At 40.8% G+C, this 24,699-nt stretch overlaps 2 protein-coding genes across 8 annotated transcripts in view; one reads left to right on the top strand and one right to left on the bottom strand.

Annotated features, from left to right (window-relative positions):
* Positions 1-21,657, bottom strand: part of LOC139566176 (polyprenol dehydrogenase-like) — a 48,354-nt gene extending 26,697 nt beyond the window's left edge. Inside the window, exon 1 of one of the 2 annotated variants that reach the window (XM_071387166.1) lies at positions 21,408-21,657. The gene's annotated coding sequence lies outside the window, so the exon portion shown is untranslated. Of the gene's footprint in view, positions 1-5,139; positions 5,445-21,407 lie in introns of those variants that run through there. The other variant, XM_071387165.1, reaches the window with a different exon arrangement.
* On the top strand, positions 6,260-24,683 carry cd99 (CD99 molecule). Of its 6 annotated transcripts, XM_071387168.1 has the most exons (15): positions 6,290-6,544; positions 14,514-14,543; positions 14,974-15,033; positions 15,414-15,452; positions 15,964-16,008; positions 16,209-16,244; positions 17,243-17,281; positions 18,125-18,175; positions 18,334-18,423; positions 19,192-19,227; positions 19,383-19,409; positions 22,374-22,496; positions 22,706-22,759; positions 23,133-23,160; positions 23,253-24,683. In XM_071387168.1, the coding sequence occupies exons 1-14, from the start codon at positions 6,484-6,486 to the stop codon at positions 23,135-23,137; spliced, it is 696 nt and encodes a 231-aa protein (XP_071243269.1). In that variant the 5' UTR covers positions 6,290-6,483; the 3' UTR covers positions 23,138-23,160; positions 23,253-24,683. The 6 variants fall into 6 exon arrangements, with proteins under 6 accessions (XP_071243273.1, XP_071243270.1, XP_071243272.1 ...); XM_071387167.1 differs by lacking the exon at positions 23,133-23,160 and having other exon boundaries at positions 6,291-6,544; XM_071387172.1 differs by lacking the exons at positions 15,414-15,452; positions 17,243-17,281 and having other exon boundaries at positions 6,260-6,544.
* The last annotated feature ends 16 nt before the right edge of the window (positions 24,684-24,699 follow it).

The following is a 24,699-nucleotide window of genomic DNA, read 5'->3' as shown; positions in this document are numbered from 1 at the left end:
TCTCTGGGTTCGCGCCCAGGCTCTGTCGCAGCCGGCCGCGACCGGGAGGTCCGTGGGGCGACGCACAATTGGCCTAGCGTCGTCCGGATTAGGGAGGGTTTGGCCGGTAGGGATATCCTTGTCTCATCGCGCTCCAGCAACTCCTGTGGCGGGCCGGGCGCAGTGCGCGCTAACCAAGGGGGCCGGGTGCACGGTGTTTCCTCCGACACATTGGTGCGGCTGGCTTCCGGGTTGGAGGCGCGCTGTGTTAAAGAAGCAGTGCGGCTTGGTTGGGTTGTGCTTCGGAGGACGCATGGCTTTCAACCTTCGTCTCTCCCGAGCCCGTACGGGAGTTGTAGCGATGAGACAAGATAGTAATTACTAGCGATTGGATACCACGAAAATTGGGGAGAAAAGGGGGTAAAATTATTATTTTTTAAATTATAAAAAAAACAGGCAAAGCATCAATACAGGACGAAGATCGAATCGTACTACACCGGCTCCAATGCTCATTGGCTGTGGCAGGGCTTGCAAACTATTACAGACTACAAAGGGAAGCACAGCTGAGAGCTGTCTAGTGACACAAGCCTACCAGACGAGCTAAATAACTTATATGCTTGCTTTGAGGCAAGTAACACTGAAACATGCATGAGAGCATCAGCTGTTCCGGATGACTGTGTGATCACGCTCTCCGCAGCCAATGTGAGTAAAAACTTTTAGCAGGTCAACACTCACAAGCCCGTTGGGCCAGACGGATTACCAGGACGTGTACTCCGAGCATGCGCTGACCAACTGGCAAGTGTCTTCACTGACATTTTTAACCTCTCCCTGTCTGAGTCTGTAATACCAACATGTTTCAAGCAGACCACCATAGTCCCTGTGCCCAAGAACACTAAGGTAACCTGCCTAAATGACTACCGACCCGTAGCACTCACGTCTGTAGCCAGGAAATGCTTTGAAAGGCTGGTCATGGCTCACATCAACACCATTATCCCAAAAACTCTAGACCCACACCAATTTGCATACTGTACCAACAGATCCACAGATGATGCTATCTCTATTGCACTCCACACTGCCCTTTCCCACCTGGACAAAAGGAACACCTATGTGAGAATGCTATTCATTGACTACAGCTCAGCTTTCAACACCAAAGTGCCCTCAAAGTTCATCACTAAGCTAAGGACCCTGGGACTAAACACCTCTCTCTGCAATTGGATTCTGGACTTCCTGACGGGCCGCCCCCAGGTGGTAAGGGTAGGTAAGAATACATCCGCCACGCTGATCCTCAACACGGGGGCCCCTCAGGGGTGTGTGCTCAGTCCCCTCCTGTACTCCCTGTTCACTCATGACTGCACGGCCATCCATGACTCCAACACCATCCTTAAGGTTGCTGATGACACAACAGTGTTAGGGCTGATCACCAACAACGATGAGACAGCCTATAGGGAGGTGACCGTGTGGTGCAAGGACAACAACCTCTCCCTCAACGTGATCAAGACTATGGAGATGATTGTGGACTACAGGAAAAGGAGGACTGAGCACGCCCCCATTCTCATTGACAGGGCTGTAGTGGAGCAGGTTGAGAGCTTCAAGTTCCTTGGCGTCCACATCACCAACAAACTAACATGGTCCAAGCACACCAAGACATTCGTGAAGAGGGCACGACAAAACCTATTCTCCCTCAGGAGACTGAAAAGATTTGGCATGGGTCATCAGATCCTCAAAAGGTTTTACAGCTGCACCATCAAGAGCATCCTGACAGGTTGCATCGCTGCCTGGTATGGCATCTGCTCGGCCTCTGACCACAAGGCACTACAGAGGGTAGTGCGTACGGCCCAGTACATCACCGGGGCCAAGCTTCCTGCCATCCAGGACCTCTATACCAGGCGGTGTCAGAGGAAGGCCCTAAAAATGGTCAAATGGCTCCAGCCACCCTAGGCACTGTTCCCCGGGCGCCATGGATGTTGATTATGGCCTGCACCTCTCTGATTCAGAGGAATTGGGTTAAATGCAGAAGACACATTTCATTTGAATGCATTCAGTTGTACAGCTGACTAGGTATCCCCTTTTCCCAAATTGCATCCTATTCCCTACATAAAAACTCTGGTCAAAAGTAGTGCACTTTTGCAATAGGGTGCCATTTTGGATGCAACCAGTTCAGACTGCACTCTTAAAAATAAAGGTGCAACTTGGAACCAAATAAGGTTCTTGAGAGCGATGCCATAAGGAAACCATTTTAGGGTCTCTGAAGAACCATAAATGAGATGGTTCTTTGAAAAGAAAATAGAAATGGCTTGGCCCTCCAGGACCGGAATTGAATAGCCCTACTGTATGGTTTTAAGCCTGACCTGCATATTTCCCAGGGTGCCTTTCAAGTGATTTTTTTGGGCAAGTGACAGAGACATAGGGATTGCATTCTTTCATATTAAGTCCTGTGGCCTTCATAAAGTTAAGTCCTAAGTGAATATCTTGTCATTAAAATTAAATACTTTAAAGATGCGCTATGCAGAAATGGCCATTTCCTGATTGCTAAAATTCGAATAGGTTGCCTAATTTCAATTTATGTGACAAAACAAGCTAGTATATTGTAGAGAATCATTGTACCATCTAAATCGTTGTGAAATATATTTTCCACAACTAAAAATATTGTATTTTCAGCTGTTTGAAGCTGATGTACAAAACCAAATGTACAATACGCAAAAACGAAACAGAAGTATGGGAAGCATAGAAATAGTGCACATAGAACAGATCAAACAGGAAGAACCATTTCAGTAACAGGTGTAATAAGTCCAAGTAACATATTAGAATAGTTTAGTGTATGTTATTTATATTTGAGTAGCATAAGAATAACTAGTTAATCAATGTACATGCAAGAACATAGATATTGAAACAAAGAATTCTAAAACTCAACCAGCAATAGAGCATGCTGGGAAATACACTATGTATACAAAAGTATGTGGACACCCCTTCAAATTAGTGAATTCGGCTATTTCAGCAACACCCGTTGCTGACACGTGTATCAAATCGAGCACAAAGCCATGCGATCTCCATAGACAAACATTGGCAGTAGAACATCGTTACTGAAGAGCTCAGTGACTTTCAATTTGGCACCATCATAGGATGCCCCCTTTCCAACAAGTCTGTTTGTCCAATTTCTGCACCACTAGAGCTACCCCAGTCAACTGTAAGTGCTGTTATTGTGACTTGAAACATCTAGGAGCAACGACGGCTCTGCCACGAAGTGGTAGGCCACATAAACTCACAGAACAGGACCGCCGAATGCTGAAGCATGTAGCGTGCAAAAATCATCTGTCCTCGGTTGCAACACTGGAAGCAACGTCAGCACAATAACTGTTTGTCGCAAGCTTTATGAAATGGGTTTCCATGGCCGAGCAGCCGCGCACAAGCCTAAGATCACCATGCGCAATGTAAGTGGTGTAAAGCTTGCCACCATTGGACTCTGTGGCAGTGGAAAAGCGTTCTCTGGAGTGATGAATTATGTTTCACCATCTGGCAGTCCGACGGACAAATCTGGGTTTGGTGGATGCCAGTAGAACGCTACCTGCCCCAATGCATAGGGCCAACTGTAAAGTTTGGTGGAGGTGGAATAATGGTCTAGGCCCCTTAGTTCCAGTGAAATCTTTATGCTACAACATACAATGACAATCTCGGCGATTCTGTGCTTCCAACTTGGTGGCAACAGTTTGGGGAAGGCCCTTTCCTGTTTCAGCATAACAATGCCTCCGTGCATAAAGAAGAGGTCTATACAGAAATGGTTTGTCGAGATCGATGTGGAAGAACTTGATTAGCCTGCACAGAGCCCTGACCTCCACCCAGTTGAACACCTTTGGGATGAATTGGAATGCCAAGTGCAAGCCAGGCCTAATCGCCTAATGCTCTTGTGACTGATTGGAAGCAAGCGTCCGCAGCAATGTTCCAACATCTAGTGGAAAGACTTCCCAGAAGAGTGGAGGCTGTTATAGCAGCAAAGGGGGGGGGGGGGGCAACTCCATATTAATGCCCATGATTTTGGAATGAGATGTTCGACGAGAAGGTGTCCATATACTTTTGGTCCTGTAATGCATGGTTTTGGTTAAACTCGGGTTATTAACACCAACACGGGTTCTTTTACACAACTGAGTGTTCATTTAACTCTAATTTAAATGTATGCAGGCTTCCATTTATTTCAAGAAGCTTTTAGAATTCTGAAGAACAGTAGATCCACATCAAGAACCCCACACTTTAGTCAATGTTTCTTTATCCAGGCAAGAGTTATCCAAGGAACCTTAAAAGCTGAGGAAGAACCATTTAAGAACCTTATTCTTAAACGGTTCAGACTGAGTGGGATTGTTAAATAATCATTGTTATTTATTGTAGAATAGACTACTGGGGAAGTAGGCATAAATTATTATCCAACAATATGAATAGGCTATATGCTGAGTATCTGCATCAAAAAGCTTTCTCTTTGAGTTCAATTCAGATATTTATAGAGATGGTTGGGATTTTGTTATAGCAATGTTATTACATTTAATGTTGAATACACAGGACACCGTATAAGGTCAAATGAACTAAAATATCAAATCAGAGCTGTTTTAAAGGTAAGAATTTACAGGAAATTCCGCAGAATTGAAACATTCATAGAATGAAATCAGTCCCAGAATCAGAACCAGAATGATTCAATAGAATTTTAATTGTTATTGATGCCTCATCATGTCTCTGAATTGTCAACGGTGTTTTTGTTGGATGACCAGTAACCGTACATTTGCGAGGGGTATAAGGGTGACACGGATGTTTCAAAAACGTGTAGCCTGAACCTCCTTCCCGCCTTCTTTGTCACACTATAGCAGCTTTCCCACTAATATACGTTTTACTGAATTATAACATATTATTATGACAATTGCCTAGAATGAATGCCAATAGAAATTAAGGGAAACATTTATCCTGATTTGCAATAGCCTACCTCATGCTAACACGAATGTGGCGCAACACGTTGGAGATATAATTGAATAGGCTATTCAGCCTACACGATACACATAAAAGGAACTGCACATATTTTACTCAACATGAGCAACATCTACAAACGAATTCCATGATAACGTTGGTTAAATGATGCACCTTGAGCTCATGGTCAGAGCGGTCAAGACGCGCCGGTGGACTTACCAAAGGGTCACCCTGGCGCGTCTCGGTATAAGCCAAAGTCAGGGTATCGTCTGCTTTTCTCACGACAAGCGTCAGATACCGTGGTCGCAATCCACGTCTCGGCATATATACCATAGTATTACATAAAGAATGAGTAAAATGGCAAAAATAAACAAAGCCACTAAGATCGCCTTGTTAAATGGAGACAAGAAAGACTGCATGTCAGCAGCGAAGCAAAAGAGGAGGAATAAGCGGGCTCTGTTGCTCCGGCTCTTATGAATGAAATGATGGACACGTTCTCTGCACTCTAAAGCACCCGAACTAGTCCTCCTTGGCATCTGCATTGATGCGTGCCAACTTGAAGAGTCAGACTGGCTGGCATCCGCTGGCCTGTACATTTGTCCTTAGAGACCTCAACATTCACTGAAGCAACACAAATATGATTATAAATCATTATAGATAGACTGCACTGGCCATGATTCCATAATCCTCAAATGTTGATAAACAGAGACGACTTCAAATCACAGTTAATCTTTTTTTAAATAATAAGGCAAACATTATTTCAATATCGTGCTCTGTTATTCGATGTTGGTTATTTCCCTATTATAGACTATGCATTACATCGATTAGGCCATAGCCTGCTACACACTCTTTCACAAGACGAGATGTTGTAGTATAGCTTCCAACTGCATTATTTCTCATGACCATTTTCGCCATGGCCAGTTGCCACATTTTCATCGCTTTTACGCGCACGGCACAAAATGGATAGGCACGTTACAAATGAAAGTGAAAACCATGACAAGTCGCTAGATGGCACAATCGCCCAATTCAAATAGCCAACGTGTTATGGGAGGACCACACATTTGGAGCTGCTGAGTAGTATTTGGGAAATGATTAAAAGTACGTGTTTGCAGTTTTCTATTATATTACACCATAAACATGAAATTGATGCAAAATATATTTTGTGTATGCTGATAAAATAACGATTTCCCTTGAATAGAGACAGTTCATATAGTGATAATTACATTAATTTTCAATCAATTGATGGGCGATAAGGCAACAAGAGTAATGTAAATGTAGGTTTATGCCCCTCACTTCTCTCAGATTGTGACCTGATGCGCCGCCAGGGTTACGCCTTTATTTTACGAAGTTACCACAGCACACCCACTCTGACTGCCAATCTGTAACTGGAGAACACTCGAGTGCTGGTAGACAACGAGGGGACAGCACCGCACATTGACACACCCTAAAGTTTCCGATTTAGTTTGACAAAGAACTCCGAGCAAAGAATTTGTTAAAATAACCATATCGATCCAGCATCGGATAATTCAGGGAAACTGTTGTTTTCTTTCCTATTCAGCAGACATGAAATCTTGCTTATGGATTGCCTTGCTTGTAACTCTTGTTATAGGGACGAAAACACAAGGTAAGGTTTTTTCCCCCCAACCCAAGATACATAACTAAGCCATTATTAGGCCTATTATGAATAGCTATTATGATAATGATAATAATATGATGATAATGATGATCGTTACTATTATTGTTGCTATTTACTTTTTTGTAATTTTTTTATTGATGGTAATGTAGGCCTATTTAAAGTTATACGTCTTGCTTAGGCCTATCCTTTGGACAAGGTACACACAAGATTGGCCTACAAGTTGTAGTAATACGTTTATAGATTTAGGCAAGAAAATAGACAGGGAAACTCCATGTCTGCGTCCCCCTCCCCCATATTATGAGTTATGTCTATTTGTGTTAGGGCACGTGCCTGTTGCATGCATTTGTTTCCCAGCTCAGTCCTCTGTGCAGTTTTTAGTCGCACAGCTGAGAATGACATGCAGTTACCTTAACAGCAAGGCAGTATAACACTGTTAAACACTTGTAGGCTAATACAACACTTGTGTACAGTTTTATAATCACTGCTCACAGAAGAGTTCTGACTCATATTAGTGTGGTAGTATATGACGCAAGGGTGTGTCTAGTCTGCCCTTTATAATCAGGGTAGTGTCTTTGGCTCATAGGGAAGCACATGTGCATGCAATGCTAACTGGCACGACTGACCACAACTTTGAAAAGCAAGTGTGAAAGGTACAGAGAGAGTGTTTTGTTTTCTCGCAGGTTTTAATTGCTGAAAGGTAAGGGGGGTTTGCAGAACACAGTTCCCTGTACTGCATACTAACAACTCTCTCACTGAAGTGTTTCGTCTTTCAAGACACTTTCAAGCCAAGGCCCCCTCTCTGCCATCCTTATTTTCTTTGTAGGCTCTCTGTACTTGTGTGTCAGTTGAAAAAGAATACAGATAAAAAGTAGCTCCAACAAATTTAGTTGGCAATACATTTTCTAGTTGATAGATACTAGTTGATAGATACTAGTTGATAGATATTATCAGATACCATTGCCTCAACCGTTGGTTGAAAATAATAATATAGGTTTAGGATCTTAATTAATCTGCAATGCAGGAAATGTTAAAATTGTAGCGTATTTGAGGTTTTAAAAGGCTTCTGAAGCTTGTAATTTCCACTTGAAATTTCAGACTTGATTTTCCTTTACGAAAAATATATCATCCCCTAAAAAAATGCCAATTAATTGTAATCCACATAATAATTCACATTTCCTGTTGCTGCAGGATTATTTTCCTGCTGTAGAAAACTGGCTCAAATTAAGATCCTACATCTGTAGGCCTATAAGATATTGGACTTTTGAAATACTTTTCAGCCTTATAGCTCCTCTGTGAGTTATACTCAGCACCCATGAACATAACATTCTAAATATATATCCCATCCTGTGAATGGCTGTGTCTCTTGGCTACATATGTGAGGCTGCTCCAGGATTGGCTAGAGTTGACCACAGGCATGCAGCCCCAAACCCCTACCCAAATGGGCACACTGTCTTCATGATGACACATATTATGCCTAGATTTAAAAGCCAGACTGAACTGATGAAAGACTGTTTTATACTACCCCATCATTGCCTCAAGTATCCAGTACACAGTGAAAATAATTAGGTTGAGTGGGTTATATTTAGTTAGTTGATACAGTTAATAGTTTGTTGGTCTTTCTTCTGAAAGTACACTGTAAAACCATGAAACATGTGACACGTTTTAACCTAAATGTCAGTGTTAAAAACTTAAACATTAGGCATTTAGATTAGCCAATATGGGTTCTCATTTTAAACAAAGGCATTTAGAATGCAAGATTAAACACGATAGTCAGCTTTTTCCAGTCAGTTTCCAACCAGGAGAACGCATACAGTTGAAGTCGGAAGTTTACATACACCTGAGCCAAATACATTTAAACTCAGTTTTTCACAATTCCAGACATTTAATCCTAGTAAAAATTCCTTGTCTTAGGTCAGTTAGGATCACCACTTTATTTTAAGAATGTGAAATGTCAGAATAATAGTTGAGAGAATGACTTATTTCAGCTTTTATTTCTTTCATCACATTCCCAGTGGGTCAGAAGTTTACATACACTCAATTCGTATTTGGTAGCATTGCCTTTAAGTTGTTTAACTTGGGTCAAACGTTTCTGGTAGCCTTCCACAAGCTTCCCACAATAAGTTGGGTGAATTTTGGCCCATTCCTCCTGACAGAGCTGTCAGGTTTGTAGGCCTCCTTGCTCACATACGCTTTTTCAGTTCTGCCCATTTTCTAGAGGATTGAGGTCAGGGCTTTGTGATGGTCACTCCAATACCTTGACTTTGTTGTCCTTAAGCCATTTTGCCACAACTTTGAAAGTATGCTTGGGGTCATTGTCCATTTGGAAGACCCATTTGCGACCAAGCTTTAACTTCCTGACTGATGTCTTGAGACGTTGCTTCAATATATCCACATCATTTTCCTACCTCATGATGCCATCTATTTTGTGAAGTTCACCAGTCCCTCCTGCAGCAATGCACCCCCACAGCATGATGCTGCCACCCCCGTGCTTCACGGTTGGGATGGTGTTCTTCGGCTTGCAAGCCTCCCCCTTTTTTCTCAAAACATAACGAGGGTCATTATGGCCAAACAGTTCTATTTTTCTTTCATCAGACCAGAGGATATTTCTCCAAAAAGTACGATCTTTGTACCCATGTGCAGTTGCAAACCGTACGGGCTTTTTTATGTCGGTTTTGGAGCAGTGGCTTCTTCCTTGTTGAGCAGCCTTTCAGGTTATGTCGATGTCGGACTCGTTTTACTGTGGATATAGATACTTTTGTACCGGTTTCCTCCAGCATCTTTACAAGGTCCTTTGCTGTTGTTCCGGGATTGATTTGCACTTTTCGCACCAAAGTACGTTCATCTCTAGGAGACAGAACGCGTCTCCTTCCTGAGCGGTATGACGGCTGCGTGGTCCCATGGTGTTTATACTTGCGTACTATTGTTTGTACAGATGAACGTGGTACCCTCATGCATTTGGAAATTGTTCCCAAGGATGAACCAGTCTACAATTTTTTTTCTGAGGTCTTGGCTGATTTCTTTAGATTTTCCCATGATGTCAAGCAAAGAGGAACTGAGTTTGAAGGTAGGCCTTGAAATACATCCACAGGTTCACCTCCAATTGACTCAAATGATGTCAATTAGCCTATCAGAAGCTTCTGAAACCATGACATAATTTTCTGGAATTTTCCAAGCTGTTTAAAGGCACAGTCAACATAGTGTATGTAAACTTCTGACCCACTGGAATTGTGATGCAGTGAATTATAAGTCAAATAATCTGTCTGTAAACAATTGTTGTAAAAATTACTTGTGTCATGCACAAAGTAGATGTCCTAACCGACTTCCCAAAACTATAGTTTGTTAACAAGAAATGTGTGGAGTGGTTGAAAAACCAGTTTTAATGACTCCAACCTAACTGTATGTAAACTTCCGACTTCAACTGTATATTTCTTAAGTATTCAGATTTTGAACAATGCTGTATACTTTCCCATGCATTTCGTCATTAGAAGTTGATGTGACTTTCCATGCCTTATTCAGATCAGTGTTAGTAATGTCTGTCACCTTACTGGACAAGACATTTGATTCAAGAAATCTTTTCAATTGCATGGTGTTGTTGTTACTTGACTGTGTTGAGTTCATTTCTGTTAACTCTCTCAGAGTGAAAAAGACATGGGAGGGGCCACATTATCATATTTCCCAGCATGCTTTGTTGCAGGTTGATTTTTAGAATAGGTTGTTTTAAAATCTATACACATTGATTGATTAATTGATGTTATACTATTCAAAGATAAATAACTTAATTTAAAAAAGAACTAATCCAATCTGTTTGGGGTTGGATTTATTGTACCCGTTACTGAGATGGTTGTTTTAGTTTAGATGGTTTAGGTCAGTGGTTACCAACCTTTTGCAGTTACTGAATCACTGACAGAATTTGCTCTGCTGGAGAACTCCTGATTTACGCACTCAGGAGTATTTTACCAGTATGGTCCCATGAGTCTTCTCAAGTCCCTTTGGGTAGTACCCCTGGTTGGGAACCACTGGTTTAGGTTGTCTTGTTTGTTAAGTCCTTCACCAGAGCAGTCATTCAGAGTGCAGGTTGTGGGTGATACAATTTTCAAATTCTTGGCTGGCTGGATTCTGATAGGAATTACTAATCACAGAACAAACCAGCGTACTGTGACTTGCAGGTCTTATGTGGCACATAAGCCAAGATTTTCAGACTACAATGTAGAAGTTAACTAAGCTATGACTAACGGCCTTGTGAAACGTACACTGAGTGTACAAAACATTAGGAGCACCTTCCTACTATTGTGTTGCACCCCCTTTTGCCCTCAGAACAGCCTTAATGTGTTGGGGCATGGACTCTACAAGGTCTCGAAAGCATTCTACAGGGATGCTGGCCCATGTTGACTCCAATGCTTCCCACAGTTGTGTCAAGTTGGCTGGATGTCCTGGACCATTCTTGGTACACACAGGAAACTGTTAAGCGTCAAAAACCCAACAGCGTTGCAGTTCACCTACTACCATACCCCGTTCAAAGGCACTTTAATATTTTATCTTGCCCATTCAACCTCTGAATGGTACACAATCCATGTCTCAATTGTTTCAAGGCTTAAAAACCCTTCTTTAACCGTTCTCCTCCCCTTCATCTACACTGACTGAAGTGGATTTAACAAGCGACATCACTAAGGGATCATAGCTTTCACCTGGTCGGTCTATGTCATGGAAAGAACATGTGTTCCTCATGTTTTATACACTCAATGTATAGTATGTGATCATAAAGGGTTGAACTTTAATTGAAATACATTAACTTAGGCAGTCACTAGGTGCACGTTTCAGAAAATGAATTTATTGCAACAACCATGTCTCTGTCACTAACAAACACTGTCATGGGTTGGCATTTCTCACGTTCACTCGAGATGTATGCTTGGAAATATGCAAATACGGCTTTACTCCCTGCAGTGTTAAAACAACACCCCCAGTGTTTAGAGTTTAAAACCTAACCGCCTTGTGCTGAATAAACGTGTTCATGTGGTTAACAAGTGTTACAATGAATCAACATGTCCCGGTGTTTACAATCTAAACACTGTGATGTGTTTTCATCGAAATTCTAAATGCCTTGACTCGTGTTAAAAAGTGTCTCAGAAAAGTGTTCGTTTTGTTATGTGTTCAGATCCTAAACACTTGGTTTTACAGTGTCAGAAGCAGCTACAGTGGGGCAAAAAAGTATTTAGTCAGCCACCAATTGTGCAAGTTCTCCCACTTAAAAAGATGATAGAGGCCTGTAATTTTCATCATTAGGTACACTTCAACTATGACAGACAAAATGAGAAAAAAAAATCCAGAAAATCACATTGTAGGATTTTTAATGAATTTATTTGCAAATTATGGTGGAAAATAAGTATTTGGTCAATAACAAAAGTTTATCTCAATACTTTGTTATATACCCTTTGTTGGCAATGACAGAGGTCAAACGTTTTCTGTAAGTCTTCACAAGGTTTTCACACACTGTTGCTGGTATTTTGGCCCATTCCTCCATGCAGATCTCCTCTAGAGCAGTGATGTTTTGGGGCTGTTGCTGGGCAACACGGACTTTCAACTCCCTCCAAAGATTTTCTATGGGGTTGAGATCTGGAGACGGGCTAGGCCACTCCAGGACCTTGAAATGCTTCTTACGAAGCCACTCCTTCGTTGCCCGGGCGGTGTGTTTGGGATCATTGTCATGCTGAAAGACCCAACCACGTTTCATCTTCAATGCCCTTGCTGATGGAAGGAGGTTTTCACTCAAAATCTCATGATACATGGCCCCATTCATTCTTTCCTTTACACGGATAAGTCGTCCTGGTCCCTTTGCAGAAAAACAGCCCCAAAGCATGATGTTTCCACCCCCATGCTTCACAGTAGGTATGGTGTTCTTTGGATGCAACTCAGCATTCTTTGTCCTCCAAACACAACGAGTTGAGTTTTTACCAAAAAGTTATATTTTGGTTTCATCTGACCATATGACATTCTCCCAATCTTCTTCTGGATCATTCAAATGCTCTCTAGCAAACTTCAGACGGGCCTGGACATGTACTGGCTTAAGCAGGGGGACACGTCTGGCACTGCAGGATTTGAGTCCCTGGCGGCGTAGTGTGTTACTGATGGTAGGCTTTGTTACTTTGGTCCCAGCTCTCTGCAGGTCATTCACTAGGTCCTCCCGTGTGGTTCTGGGATTTTTGCTCACCGTTCTTGTGATCATTTTGACCCCACGGGGTGAGATCTTGCGTGGAGCCCCAGATCGAGGGAGATTATCAGTGGTCTTGTATGTCTTCCATTTCCTAATAATTGCTCCCACAGTTGATTTCTTCAAACCAAGCTGCTTACCTATTGCAGATTCAGTCTTCCCAGCCTGGTGCAGGTCTACAATTTTGTTTCTGGTGTCCTTTGACAGCTCTTTGGTCTTGGCCATAGTGGAGTTTGGAGTGTGACTGTTTGAGGTTGTGGACAGGTGTCTTTTATACTGATAACAAGTTCAAACAGGTGCCATTAATACAGGTAATGAGTGGAGGACATAGGAGCCTCTTAAAGAAGAAGTTACAGGTCTGTGAGAGCCAGAAATCTTGCTTGTTTGTAGGTGACCAAATACTTATTTTCCACCATAATTTGCAAATAAATTCATTAAAAATCCTACAATGTGATTTTCTGGATTTTTTTTTTTCATTTTGTCTGTCATAGTTGAAGTGTACCTATGATGAAAATTACAGGCCTCTCCCATCTTTTTAAGTGGGAGAACTTGCACAATTGGTGGCTGACTAAATACTTTTTTGCCCCACTGTATCTGACTTTTCTGCTCAGTTTCACTTCAGACCATATTCTTATACAGTCGAAGGTTCAGACGCAGTAAGCAAATGTATTCAAACTGTTATGGGATTTTTATGAATAATGACTAAATGATGTATACATTTGACTTAGAATTATAACTAAACAGAATACTATTATGTTACTGTATGGATGTATGAATCTTATTATAATCATAATGCTGAATATAATGTGTGTAATTTTAATCAAGAATTAGAACAAGGAATGTCTGTTAGAAACGAATGGAGAAACGAATGGAGTTATCATCAGACAGGCTGGAATGCTGTGTTCCTTACAGGACATTTTGTCTCTACCCAGGGAGGGGAGAGACCTTGGGCTGGTCGTAGATTGTTTAACAGGTGGCAGACAATGTGAGAAGGCTTTTGAACTGTATTACCATTGTATCCGAGAGGAGGAAGGACATTTTAAAACCTATGACGTCATTATTTTTATATAACCTGATGTAAATTGTACTATGGTCAGTACTCTCGAGAATAAACGCTATTGATTGATTGATTTTGAGACTGGTTTCTGTCCATTTTATGCAAATAAGTATCTTACAAATTCTTATGAATGGGCAGAGTGTTTTAATTGAATTGATTGATGAACATATAGGAATTAAATTCCTTTAACAGAGGCCTCTATTTTAAGTGGGTTGGCTAATTAGGTAATTGGTTAATTAGTTAGTGTGCTAGTTCAGTCTTAGCCTGGTTAATTCACAAAGGTTTAACTACAGCCAAGGCAGAGTAGAGAAAGTAGAGTGCTCTAGGATACAGCTCTCCGGTTTCAGCTGCCTATGAGTCATTCAAACCTTCAAACCGCAACTGACAGTAGTAGCAACAGACTGCATGCCAGGCAAGGCCAGTTCCCTCATAACAAGACCACACCAGGCAACCAATACAGGATGTACTACCTGCTGTTAAGTTGCACAAACACTGTCACAATATCAAAGTCACGCACATACTGTAGCAACTGGTGGTTCCACGGAACTTTTTTATCACACAGTTAAAAAAGCTAGTTTGGTTAGTTGAGTAGAAAGTGGTGCTAACTAAGATGCGTAGACAGCCAGTGTTGTGGGTGTGTTGGCGTTGTCTTGGACATTATGGCTGACCAATAGTATTTCATCTTTGTCCCACAGACTTCAATCTTTATGATGGCCTTGATCTTGGTAAGTTTCTCAATCTTTTTTGTTGTTGTTGATAGGTAAGCCTACTGTAGATGTAGTTCCTAATGATGAAACAGGTGTAATGGCTGTTCCTCACAGTATTCAGGTGGTACATCTTCCTCCTCTGCCTATCTGTAGCACTGCTCACAGCGCTGTCTGGCTCTGATCCAGTTGAATGCATATTGCATAATGCAAATTGTTTAATTAGTTATTACTGAACAGGAGTTCATGTCCAAATATAATGTAGGCCTTCTGAAAATATTTTATATATGATTAGAAATGACCGTTTGAATTCGTAATACTCATAACACATGATGATCCTGTTATTATAATACCGATTTTTTTTATTTTATATAAATGTGACATCTCCAGCCTTATAGATTAAAATGTGATGAATGATTTTCTGAAAGGCAAAAAACCCCTCTTTGTTTAGATGACCCTACAACTACTATTCCAAAACTGCCAAAGCAACCTGCAACGGATCCCAGTCCAGGTAGGGAAGCCTGTCACATAATATTACACTGACTGTGGGATGAAGCCAACTCTGGAAGTCAACATGAAGCCACTAGCAAGGGAACATAGGCAACTCATTAGTCACAACTCATATGACTCAACATGAACCACATCAATAACCACTTCAAAGAAACAGAATATGAGCCCAGCATGTGACTGCAGGGTGGCCCAGCCCCCGAGGGGACTCTTATCAACTCTATGCAAGGATTTCCTTTGTGTTGTCTTCCTCTGTGATCTCTCCGTCCGCATTCTGTCACACTTCTTCAAATACCCCTCTACCTGACCACATTCTTCTGTGTTGACAGTGTTATTATCATGCTATAAGCATAAATACATGTCATTACATTTCTTCATCTCCAGGAGGTGGATTTGATCTATTCGATGCTCTCGGTCCAGAAGGTAAAAGGACACAATAATAGGTGTAGATGACTCCCTCTTTGTCTAAGCTGGTGTTGGTTTTCCTCTGGGAACTTTTCTATATATCAGACTTACATTTGGGTGCCCTTCTCATTCAACAGGTAGCTGTGTTTAAGTCTCTCATCAGCTCGTTGGTGCTGGGATAATAAGATTGGATCATTCCTTGTCTCGGATTTCTTTTTCACTGATTTGCTTTAAGGGTTCATCCAGTTTGTGATTTGGGTGATAGATTTATAACTGCATCCAATTGTATTGTTATACTGTTGTGGTATTCAGTTATATTCAACCAGTAATACCTGGCTAAATTAAACACCCATCCCTTTCAGCAAATCGCAACCTGGATCACCTTATTCTATTATGCTATATTTCTAATAAAAGTTTTCCTTTCCTGACTTTAAAATGGTAAGACTCAAAGGTGAAAATCCTGGGAATTATGGTTTAAAGTTGAGGCTTTTTTAATCCATCTTCCTTGATTCACCTTTCCTCCCCTTAGAGCCTGAGAAACCAGCTGGGATCCCTCCTAAAGAAGGTGGAACTGGTAAGGCATCTATGGCCGACAAATGTCAAACGAATGGAGAGCTCACATGTATTTCAACTAAGATTTTATTTCTGTTCTCAGATGATTTAGATCTTCTGGATACGTCAATGTGTTTATTTACGTCTAAATATGTTGTCCAATCATTTGCCCAACGTGGAATACAATGCTCTTATAGTTGATATACTTGATGCCCTTTCCAGATCCCAAACCTGTAGATCCCCAAAAAACAGCTGAGGGTAAGTAAATTAACTCAACCAGCTGAAGTAACACTAATCACTTGTAATTACAGTTTCCATCCTATTTGATCAGGATTCTAGCTATCAGATTAAAGAACACAGGAAGACATTCTGATCAGTGCATAAAATGAACATCCGCCACCCGCCAGATGCGGGTAGATTTAGGTATTGGCGGGTAAGAATGTCTATTTCACCAGCCACGGTGTTCAATTTGCAGGTCTCTACAGTGCGAGCGTTACATTTGTGAATAAAATAGTCAGAAGTGCGAGTTGAAATTTATTGCAGAAAAGTGCTGCAGTAGCTGTTTTCAAAGTATTTCTGCTGTTTTGTTTCATAGCTCCTAATTGCACAATGAAATATGAATCCTATATCCCACCTCACGCAGCAACACTGCCTGGCAGGAGAGCTGTGCGCTCTGTGTGAAGTGCTGATAGATTCATTTTTGGAGGTGCTGCGCACAGGCATAATAGTTGGTCTAATTTACTCAAAAGTCTACAAAGTGAGACGGTGTCCTTGTGTTTCTTGGCTATTTACATTGTTTAGTTCAGAAGCTCAGTTGTTTTTAAACGTTAGTTTGAGGCTGCTGCTTCAAATGATAGCCCTAGTCAGATCGCAAATCTCACACACACAAAACATGACACAACTCCAGTGTTCCCGTTACCAAGGTAACGTGAAAAATATGTCTGATATCTGATATTTTGGTTAATGTTGTGAAATTGAGAAATATACCACATTACTTCTTACTAATACATTTCTTGTTTTAGAAACATTACAAAGCATGATCATCCGTTTTTTTTTTTATGTTAAATGTTTTGGCTGGTAAAAAATCTGAGTGGCGGGTACCTCCCACAGTGGCTGCAGACCGAACAGTCAATTTTAGGCCCTGGTTCTGATACCTAAAGCAAACCGAATATTGACCTCAAGATGGGAGATGTCATCCATTGTAAATGATACAATCATAGAATCCATATGTTTTCTGTTATATTTTCTCTTCATAGATGGGATGGGTTTTGACCTGTCTGATGCCTTGGGTCCAGGTAAAGTCAGAGTTATTGTTAGGTGCTCAGTCTTGGGAAGAAGTCTTTCTATTTTGTGCAGGTCTATATTGGGGATTCTCTCTTTGTCCCTACCTCCCTGTTTACTTAACCCAATCGATCAATCAATCAAACAAACAATTAATAAATCATTCAAATCAAGCAATCAACCGGGGCGGCAGGTAGCCTAGTGGTTAGAGTGTAGAGGTGGCAGGTAGCCTAGTTGTTAGAGCGTTGGACTAGTAACCGAAATGTTGCAAGATTGAATCCCTGAGCTGACAAGGTAAAAATCTGTCGTTCTGCCCCTGAACAAGGCAGTTAACCGACTGTTCCTAGGTCGTCATTGAAAAAAATGATTTGTTCTTAACTGACTTGCCTAGTTAAATAAAGGTTTAAAAAAAAAAATTACGGGCTTGTGATGAATCATACCCACTGCTATCTATGATTAAGCGTTTACCTCAGCAGCCTTTACATACCCAGCAAGCACCTTTTGTCTTGAGACGTCTTGAGATGTCTTGAGACATGGTGATGGCTGGGTATGTGAAGGAGGTTCCCTTTGCTTTGCGTCCAGTGACTCTCACACTCTCACCTCTCTTAATAAGAAGCGTGGCCTCTTGAGCTTTCAAAACCTGCTAAACCAGACTGTCACTTTCACTTAAGAGCTTAAGTGATTGTAGGTGCTGATTTTTTCCCATCTAATGTCGGAAGAAATGTTATGAGGGACTAGTGGCATGCTTCCCAGTGTGAAAACATATTATAATGTTATTATAACGTGTTATAATGTAATATAAATAATGGTCCTCTTCCCACTCCTCTCCCTTGTTCTCTAATGTCTATCATCCATAGATCCCGTACCGGGTAAACCAGCTGTTGTTCCACCTAAAGATGGAGGCACCGGTACTAAGCATTGGATATATTCATTTATTTCCTCTGTTTCATGATCATATACTATGTGTGTGCTACTGTGTATTGTTATTATGGACTCCCAGGACTCTCTGGAAAGCAGTGGTAATTGTTACCGACTCACCTGTTGCTATACTGTTTTCATCTGGAAGGTGGCGGGTCCTTCGGAGACAATGACCTGTTTGATTTGAGCGATAACGATAACTACAAGCCTGATCCCGGCAAGGGAGGTGGAGGAGGAGGTAGGACATTTAAGGCTTTTATTATTGAATAAGTTTAGAAGCAGTGTCACAGGCGAGACAAAGGGTGCTGTTCATACGAATTAGTTAATGAGTTTGACTTCCAACAGTAGGCCTGCAATCTTACTGTTGAGGGAGAGTAATTTCTACCTCGACGAGCATAAGTCAAAATACACACAATAGAGTATGTCGGGGAGGCTGGGGACCCGGCCGAAATTGTGCATTGTTGCCATATTGAAGTTAATTGCAGTGCTAAATTCACTGTGGACTAAAACAGAACCGTTCAGTCTTAAAACTGTATACACATTTCCTTTTTCTTTTTCCTCAGCCACTTAGAATGGAAGTAATTACTTGTTCTTTACAAAAGAGAGAAGAAAAGCAAAAATAGGGAAGAGGAAAACCCCTCATGGTTACCAATGTAATTAGTGCCATATGCCTGTTAGTCTGATGCTATCCTGCATGATACTGTGGAGAGTCCAGAGGAGCTGGAAACAAACTGAAATAACCTGTCATTAAACTCAGTGTAAGGGGAAGGTTTCAACCCTCACAGTTAAAGACGACATGTTTAAAAGGAATCTGGAAATATTTGACCGACTCGATGAAGTCTTTATACGATAAATCTGTGAAGTCTTCATGAACATTTGCACGTACATGTAAATAGAACACACAGGCCTATCTAGCTACTTCTATGTACAGTATGTCTAGAAGTATATACTACAGAGGGAGTAGAAGTGTCTCACTTTGTTCTGTTTTTTTTATTTTTATATATAGCACGTGCAGCTGACCCAGCTCCCTCAGATCCCAATGGTACGCCATTTATAGCACTTCCTGTTCGCCTGAAGTTTGTCTGAGGTTCTTGCGTGCTGCTAGTAAAACTGATTCAAAACAGTAATACTTCAAAATCAAAGTGCACAAACTTATGGACTTATTGCTTACTTTCTCCCTTATTTTTCCCTCTTCAGGAGGAGGTGGTGCAGATCAACCTCAAGGTAAAACAATCCATCCCTTTATTTCTACAATAAATAATGTTAATTATCAAGCGTCTCAGAGGAGGAAATATATGGGGTGCCGTTTTGTCAAGTTGAACGGCTGTTTCACACCAGATTTAGGTGGAATCTTTAGTCTGTATTTAACTCTCACCACTCATCTTTACCATGATGTCAAAGGCCTGCAGTATGAAGAATCTCAGTGACGGTGAATTCTTTCCACACCTTTTGAGGGACTAAGCTCTGTGCTTCTATATTCATATCCGTTTCCTGTCCTAGAGGAAGTTGGCTGATTGCCCTGGTTTTAGTGTGTGCTCCTCACGGTCGGATTATGTTGTTTTATACTTCCTGTTTCAATCCAAACACAGCACAGATTCTGAAAATGAATAATAAACAAATGAAAGGGCTGCGCTGAGAGGAGGAGGTCTATCAAACTAAATGTGTTGAAACATGCTTTGAGGATTCTCTGATCAAATAGTGCAAGTGGAGGCTTAAGGATGGCCATTTTTTTTGTAGCAAGAAATATAGTTTAACTTCTGGGTAAATAAGTACAGTAAGCTTTATGGGAACATTGGAAACTATTGGTTTGGAATACAAAAGGGGAATTAACTCTGATTGGTTTGAATTGGTGCACACTATTGGCCATAGCCTGAAACCCAGGTACGATTCTGTGTCGTTGCAGATCTAGACCTACTGTGGGGCCAATTCCTGAGATGCTAGATGCTAACATGCCAGAGGGCGTCCATGTTGGATATCCAACTTAAAGCAGGCAGTGGTGCCTCTGTTAGAGAAGGCCATGGAGCTTTTGGATGTGGGCCAATGAAGGAGCCCCCAGTGACTTTCAGGAATCAGAACCTATGTTCTGATTGGTGCTCAGATCTGAGGGAATGTTCTGGTTAGTTGTTTACATGGCGTTAAAAGGTTTGAGGTGCTTTAAAACACCTCTCAGGGCTGATCATACAAAGCAATGATTTGTACGCTCTTAGAAAAAATGGTTCCAAAAGGTCTCTTTGGTTCTACCTGGAACCAAACAGGATTCTCCGATAGGACAGCCGAATAACTCTTTTAGGTTCTGGAGAGATCCTTTTTGTTCTGAGTGTAGGCTCCAGTTTTCACTGGGTTAAAGCTAGGGTTAGTACAAAGTTCAGAGGTTTTATCCCTTAAGGAGTGGGTGTGTTCTCATCCCCTCTGACACCCCACCCTTCTCTTTACTTTCTGAAGTCAGTTTCTGAATCATTCCTGTGTGTTGAGCTTATGGGATTCTGTTTTGTAAAATGTTACAGCTATAAGCCTAAAGATAGTGGTTACTGATATTATCAAGGTTATTGTTGTTGTCCCCCCCCCGTTTTTGGGCTGCATATTTGGCCACTTGCCGGTGGAAACCACATTTCCCACTATTAGTATGGTGTTTGAGGCCTTCTTATGCGTTGCGTGTAGTTGTTTCATATGTGTGTTCCTTCTTGTGTGATATTTCCTCTACGTTTTACAATTTTTGACAATTATTGGTCATAGTCCAGATGTAAAACAGATGTCGTGACACTCATGGAAGGTCTTTGTATGAATTTTTTTCCTGTGTCGCATCTTGTCATAGCATGCCCATCGTTACTGTACCCTAAGCCCGTTACTTACTAAGGCTTTTGCAGCCTAGTCCTAACAGCCCCTCACAGAGGCCTAGTCAGCACACATTCCTAGCATAGCCAAACTTCCCAGCACTCGGTTGAAACTCTTGTTTTGTGCTAATGTGTTCTAGAACATCCTGACATGCAGTTCTCTCATATCCCAATATTGACTACGTTAATTACTTATTCTGAAACACTGAAGGATATATGTGCTATAGCCAGTAGAGGTTATAAAAAAATACAAAATCTTGTGCGTTTACAAATGATTTATGTATCGTGGTGAATGTTCCTGTAAGGTTGGAAGTTGTCTTTCATCGGGGTACGTTTCTTTGGCCACTTGCATTCAAATACAAAATTGTGTTTCCATTACAACGTGTCTTACCATGTTAGAAGCGTGCGGCTACTTCTTTTTCTTACGACGTGTGTGCTACAACAGAGAGGTTAGCTATCAACACATTGCTATTGTCGTCTCTTTGTCCGTTGTTGTATTCCTTCAGATGTTAATAAAGCCTGCTGAACGGTGTTCTGATTGCTGGTGTTCTGCAGAGGATCTATAACACGTAGCGTAGTTTCTGTTGATGGAATCCATGCAACCGGCTCTTGAAGAATGTAGCTTGCATGTGTGACTGTGAGCGAAGGTTATTGGACTGAACTGTACGATTGTAGCCACAGGCGGTAGGTTGCATTCTACAGCAGTAAGTCACCGTTTGTTGGTTTTTCATCCAGTTTTTACCCTGGGCACCGCCCTGTGTCAATGCATGATACACTGTTACTCACAGTGGTTCTCTATGGGAAAATCCAGTTTTTACTTGTAAGTTTTTTTCATCAAAATTCAAGTGTTTGTTCACTGTAATCCCATTGTGTATTTATTTCTTTGTTACTTTCTGTATCCTTGGGAGTTGGGTTCGTGTTATTCCTTCACTGTATCACTTGGTTGTGGCTTTCTCTGAGGTTTCATGGTTTCATGTCTTTTGTCGAGATAGTTTTAAGATGTTTTTAAAGAGAAACTCCTGAATATTTGTGTTTCAGCCCCCATAGTATTCTGTTGTTGCACTATTTTCCACCCAGAAATACTTTGCCAGCACATTACAACCAGACGCCGTCATAAAAAGGGCTCTCGACCACCACCTTGTGGAATTGTGATATAGTTCCAAAATGTTTTCCATTGGTGTGCAACTAGACTAGAGCCATATGTTTTTGGGGAAAAAAGGCACGTTATGCAACATGAATAATAGCCTCATTCACACACACTTTCTTTAATATATTTTTCAAAGTATCACTCAGAGAAAAAAATATTTAGCGTAACCTTATCAACTAAACATTAACAATGGATCTTTTTGTTGAGTAGGTGAAGAAGCTGGATCTGGTCAGATCGCTGGCATAGTGAGTGGAATAGGAGTGGCCCTCCTTGGTGCTGCCTCTAGCTACTTTGCCTACCAGAAGAAGAAACTGTGTTTCAAGGTTCAGGGAGGTGAGTGAATGGGACTGGGATACGTACAGTACAGTATGTGTAGTAGTGGATACAAGGTTGCCCTGGCTGTGGACGTCTGTATGGCATCTAATAGAAGTCTACAGCCATGTCTCAGGGCACGATACAAGGGTCTAGAGGTCCCACTATAAAGTTGTCTGTGGCACATAACATGTTCTTAAATGCAAATACTTATGTATTTCTCTATTCAGGTGAAGACCCAGAAAGTGGAAAGAACGCACATGGAGCTCAGTCTGATCCCCAAGGTAAGCACTAGTTATTACACAATCTCATTAGTCTCTCTCTCTCTCTCTCTACTACTCCAATATAATACCTACTACTCCAATATACTACCTACTACTCCAATATACTACCTACTACTCCAAAATACTACCTACTACTCCAATATACTACCTACTACTCCAATATACTACCTACTACTCCAATATACTACCTACTACTCCAATATACTACCTACTACTCCAATATTCTACCAACACTATCTACTACCTTACTATATACTGCCTACCTACTATCTCATTCTAGTATTCCTGTTCTGTTTTCCTGCCTTTTCTCTGGGTGGGTCCTGCTTCTCCTCTGTTTCTTTACTTCTCTCTGTCCTCCTTTTCTTTCCTGCAGATTAGGGCAAGGGAACCCTCGGAAAAAGGTCTGCTGAGTAGGGTTTTAAGTTATTTTAAATTCCAATGCATTGTTTTTTTCTATTGTCAATATTTATTTCTGTGCTTCCTCTGATTCCAGTGATGAGCAACTTGCTCAGGTCATCCTAACTTCGATCAGGTCATCATAGAGGAACCTCACCTTTAGCAAAGAAACACCTTCTTCCATCAGCAGGTGTCAACGTCAGTGGGCAAAAAAATACAATAAAAAAATATAGATTTTTTAGAAATGTCTTTCATTTGGAATTTAACTTTTGGAGAATGTTAGTTATATGTTGTTTGTTGTTGTTACCTAATCTAGCTGTGTAAAGACACAGATAGATTTACAACTTGAATACTTGTTGTTTTATTTTGCCGTGAAGATGTATCGATCATTTTCATTGTTTAATTGTTCAGTACCAAACAATTGTCTTTCAACATGCTGATGTGATTTTTCATCACTTGCCATTTCATTTTCATTTCATACTTTAGTAGGCCTAGCTAGTATCTATAACTGCATTGTACATTTGACTGTGTTTACACCTAAACAAGTGCTTACATTGCACATAGTTTTTGTTGTATTTGTTTTACTATAACCGTCTCCACGTACGTATATTAAATTCGGATTGGCAATAGGATCTCTCGTTTCATCAAATGTCAGCGCTCGTTTTAAAATATAACCCAGGCGAGTCTGTAGTTACACAAATTAAAACAAACCATGCACACAAAGGATACTTTTACAACATGGCACACTCATGTAATTATTAATTGGATTCAAATTTAATAGAAAGATTTAGAACTTTTTGTATAGATGAAGGTAAAATGAAAAAAGTGCCTTCGAGAAAGGGATTATTTTGGTGGATATAAATAGAATGTGTAGGGTACTATTTGGAATGAGGAATGGTTTCAGGCTGAACATTTAGCTGCATCACGGTTTGTCTTCTGTAAGTTAATTGTTTGGGGTGCAAGCCACTCGTTAGTGTTTATGTGAGGGAAAGCTACCATAAATGCACATGGTAAATCGACATAAATGTTTTTTTTTTAAATGCATTGTGCATGTTTATTTGCAAAACAACATTTATACTGAGAAGTGGTTATTGTATGTTTTAAGTTATACTTGTTTAAGATTTGTATGTATGATTGCTTGATTTCTGATGCAATACAGATAAGAATAGAAATTGATACCTGGGGTTGATACCAAACTAGTAAATCAGCATATTCTACCATGTCACTTGTGCTGTAAATACTAATGAAGAATGTGTTTAAAGGCGCTGCTGTTGTTTTGCTGTGTGATACATGCCCTTTTTGTTCTCCTTTAACTTTCAGCACATGTAATTGAAACCTTTTAAGTAACTGCAACTGAAGAAGTGTTACTGCTTGTTCTTTACCAATACAGGAAATCATTTGTTGGCTTAGTTGATCGTAGTTAGTTGTTTTGTGTGTTTTGAAGGAGTTTGATTCCTTCTCTGAAAGACAATGGACTGCTCTCGGTAATGTACCTTATTGTTATCAATAAAGTTAACGTTTTACAATTGATTGGTATTTTTATT

Source organism: Salvelinus alpinus, chromosome 38 (assembly GCF_045679555.1).
Source record: "Salvelinus alpinus chromosome 38, SLU_Salpinus.1, whole genome shotgun sequence".
NCBI lineage: Eukaryota > Metazoa > Chordata > Actinopteri > Salmoniformes > Salmonidae > Salvelinus > Salvelinus alpinus.
The sequence above is the reverse complement of the archived record's forward strand: the minus strand, read 5'-3'. Positions and strand labels throughout refer to the sequence as shown.

What these genes read in the sequence shown, in the direction of transcription:
- cd99 (XM_071387167.1), top strand. Translation starts at nt 6,484, where the DNA reads ATGAAATCTTGCTTATGGATTGCCTTGCTTGTAACTCTTGTTATAGGG. An exon ending in TTATGATGGCCTTGATCTTG is followed by an intron (nt 14,544 to 14,973) that starts GTAAGTTTCTCA and finishes CTCTTTGTTTAG; the next exon opens with ATGACCCTACAACTACTATT. An exon ending in CGATGCTCTCGGTCCAGAAG is followed by an intron (nt 15,453 to 15,963) that starts GTAAAAGGACAC and finishes TCCTCCCCTTAG; the next exon opens with AGCCTGAGAAACCAGCTGGG.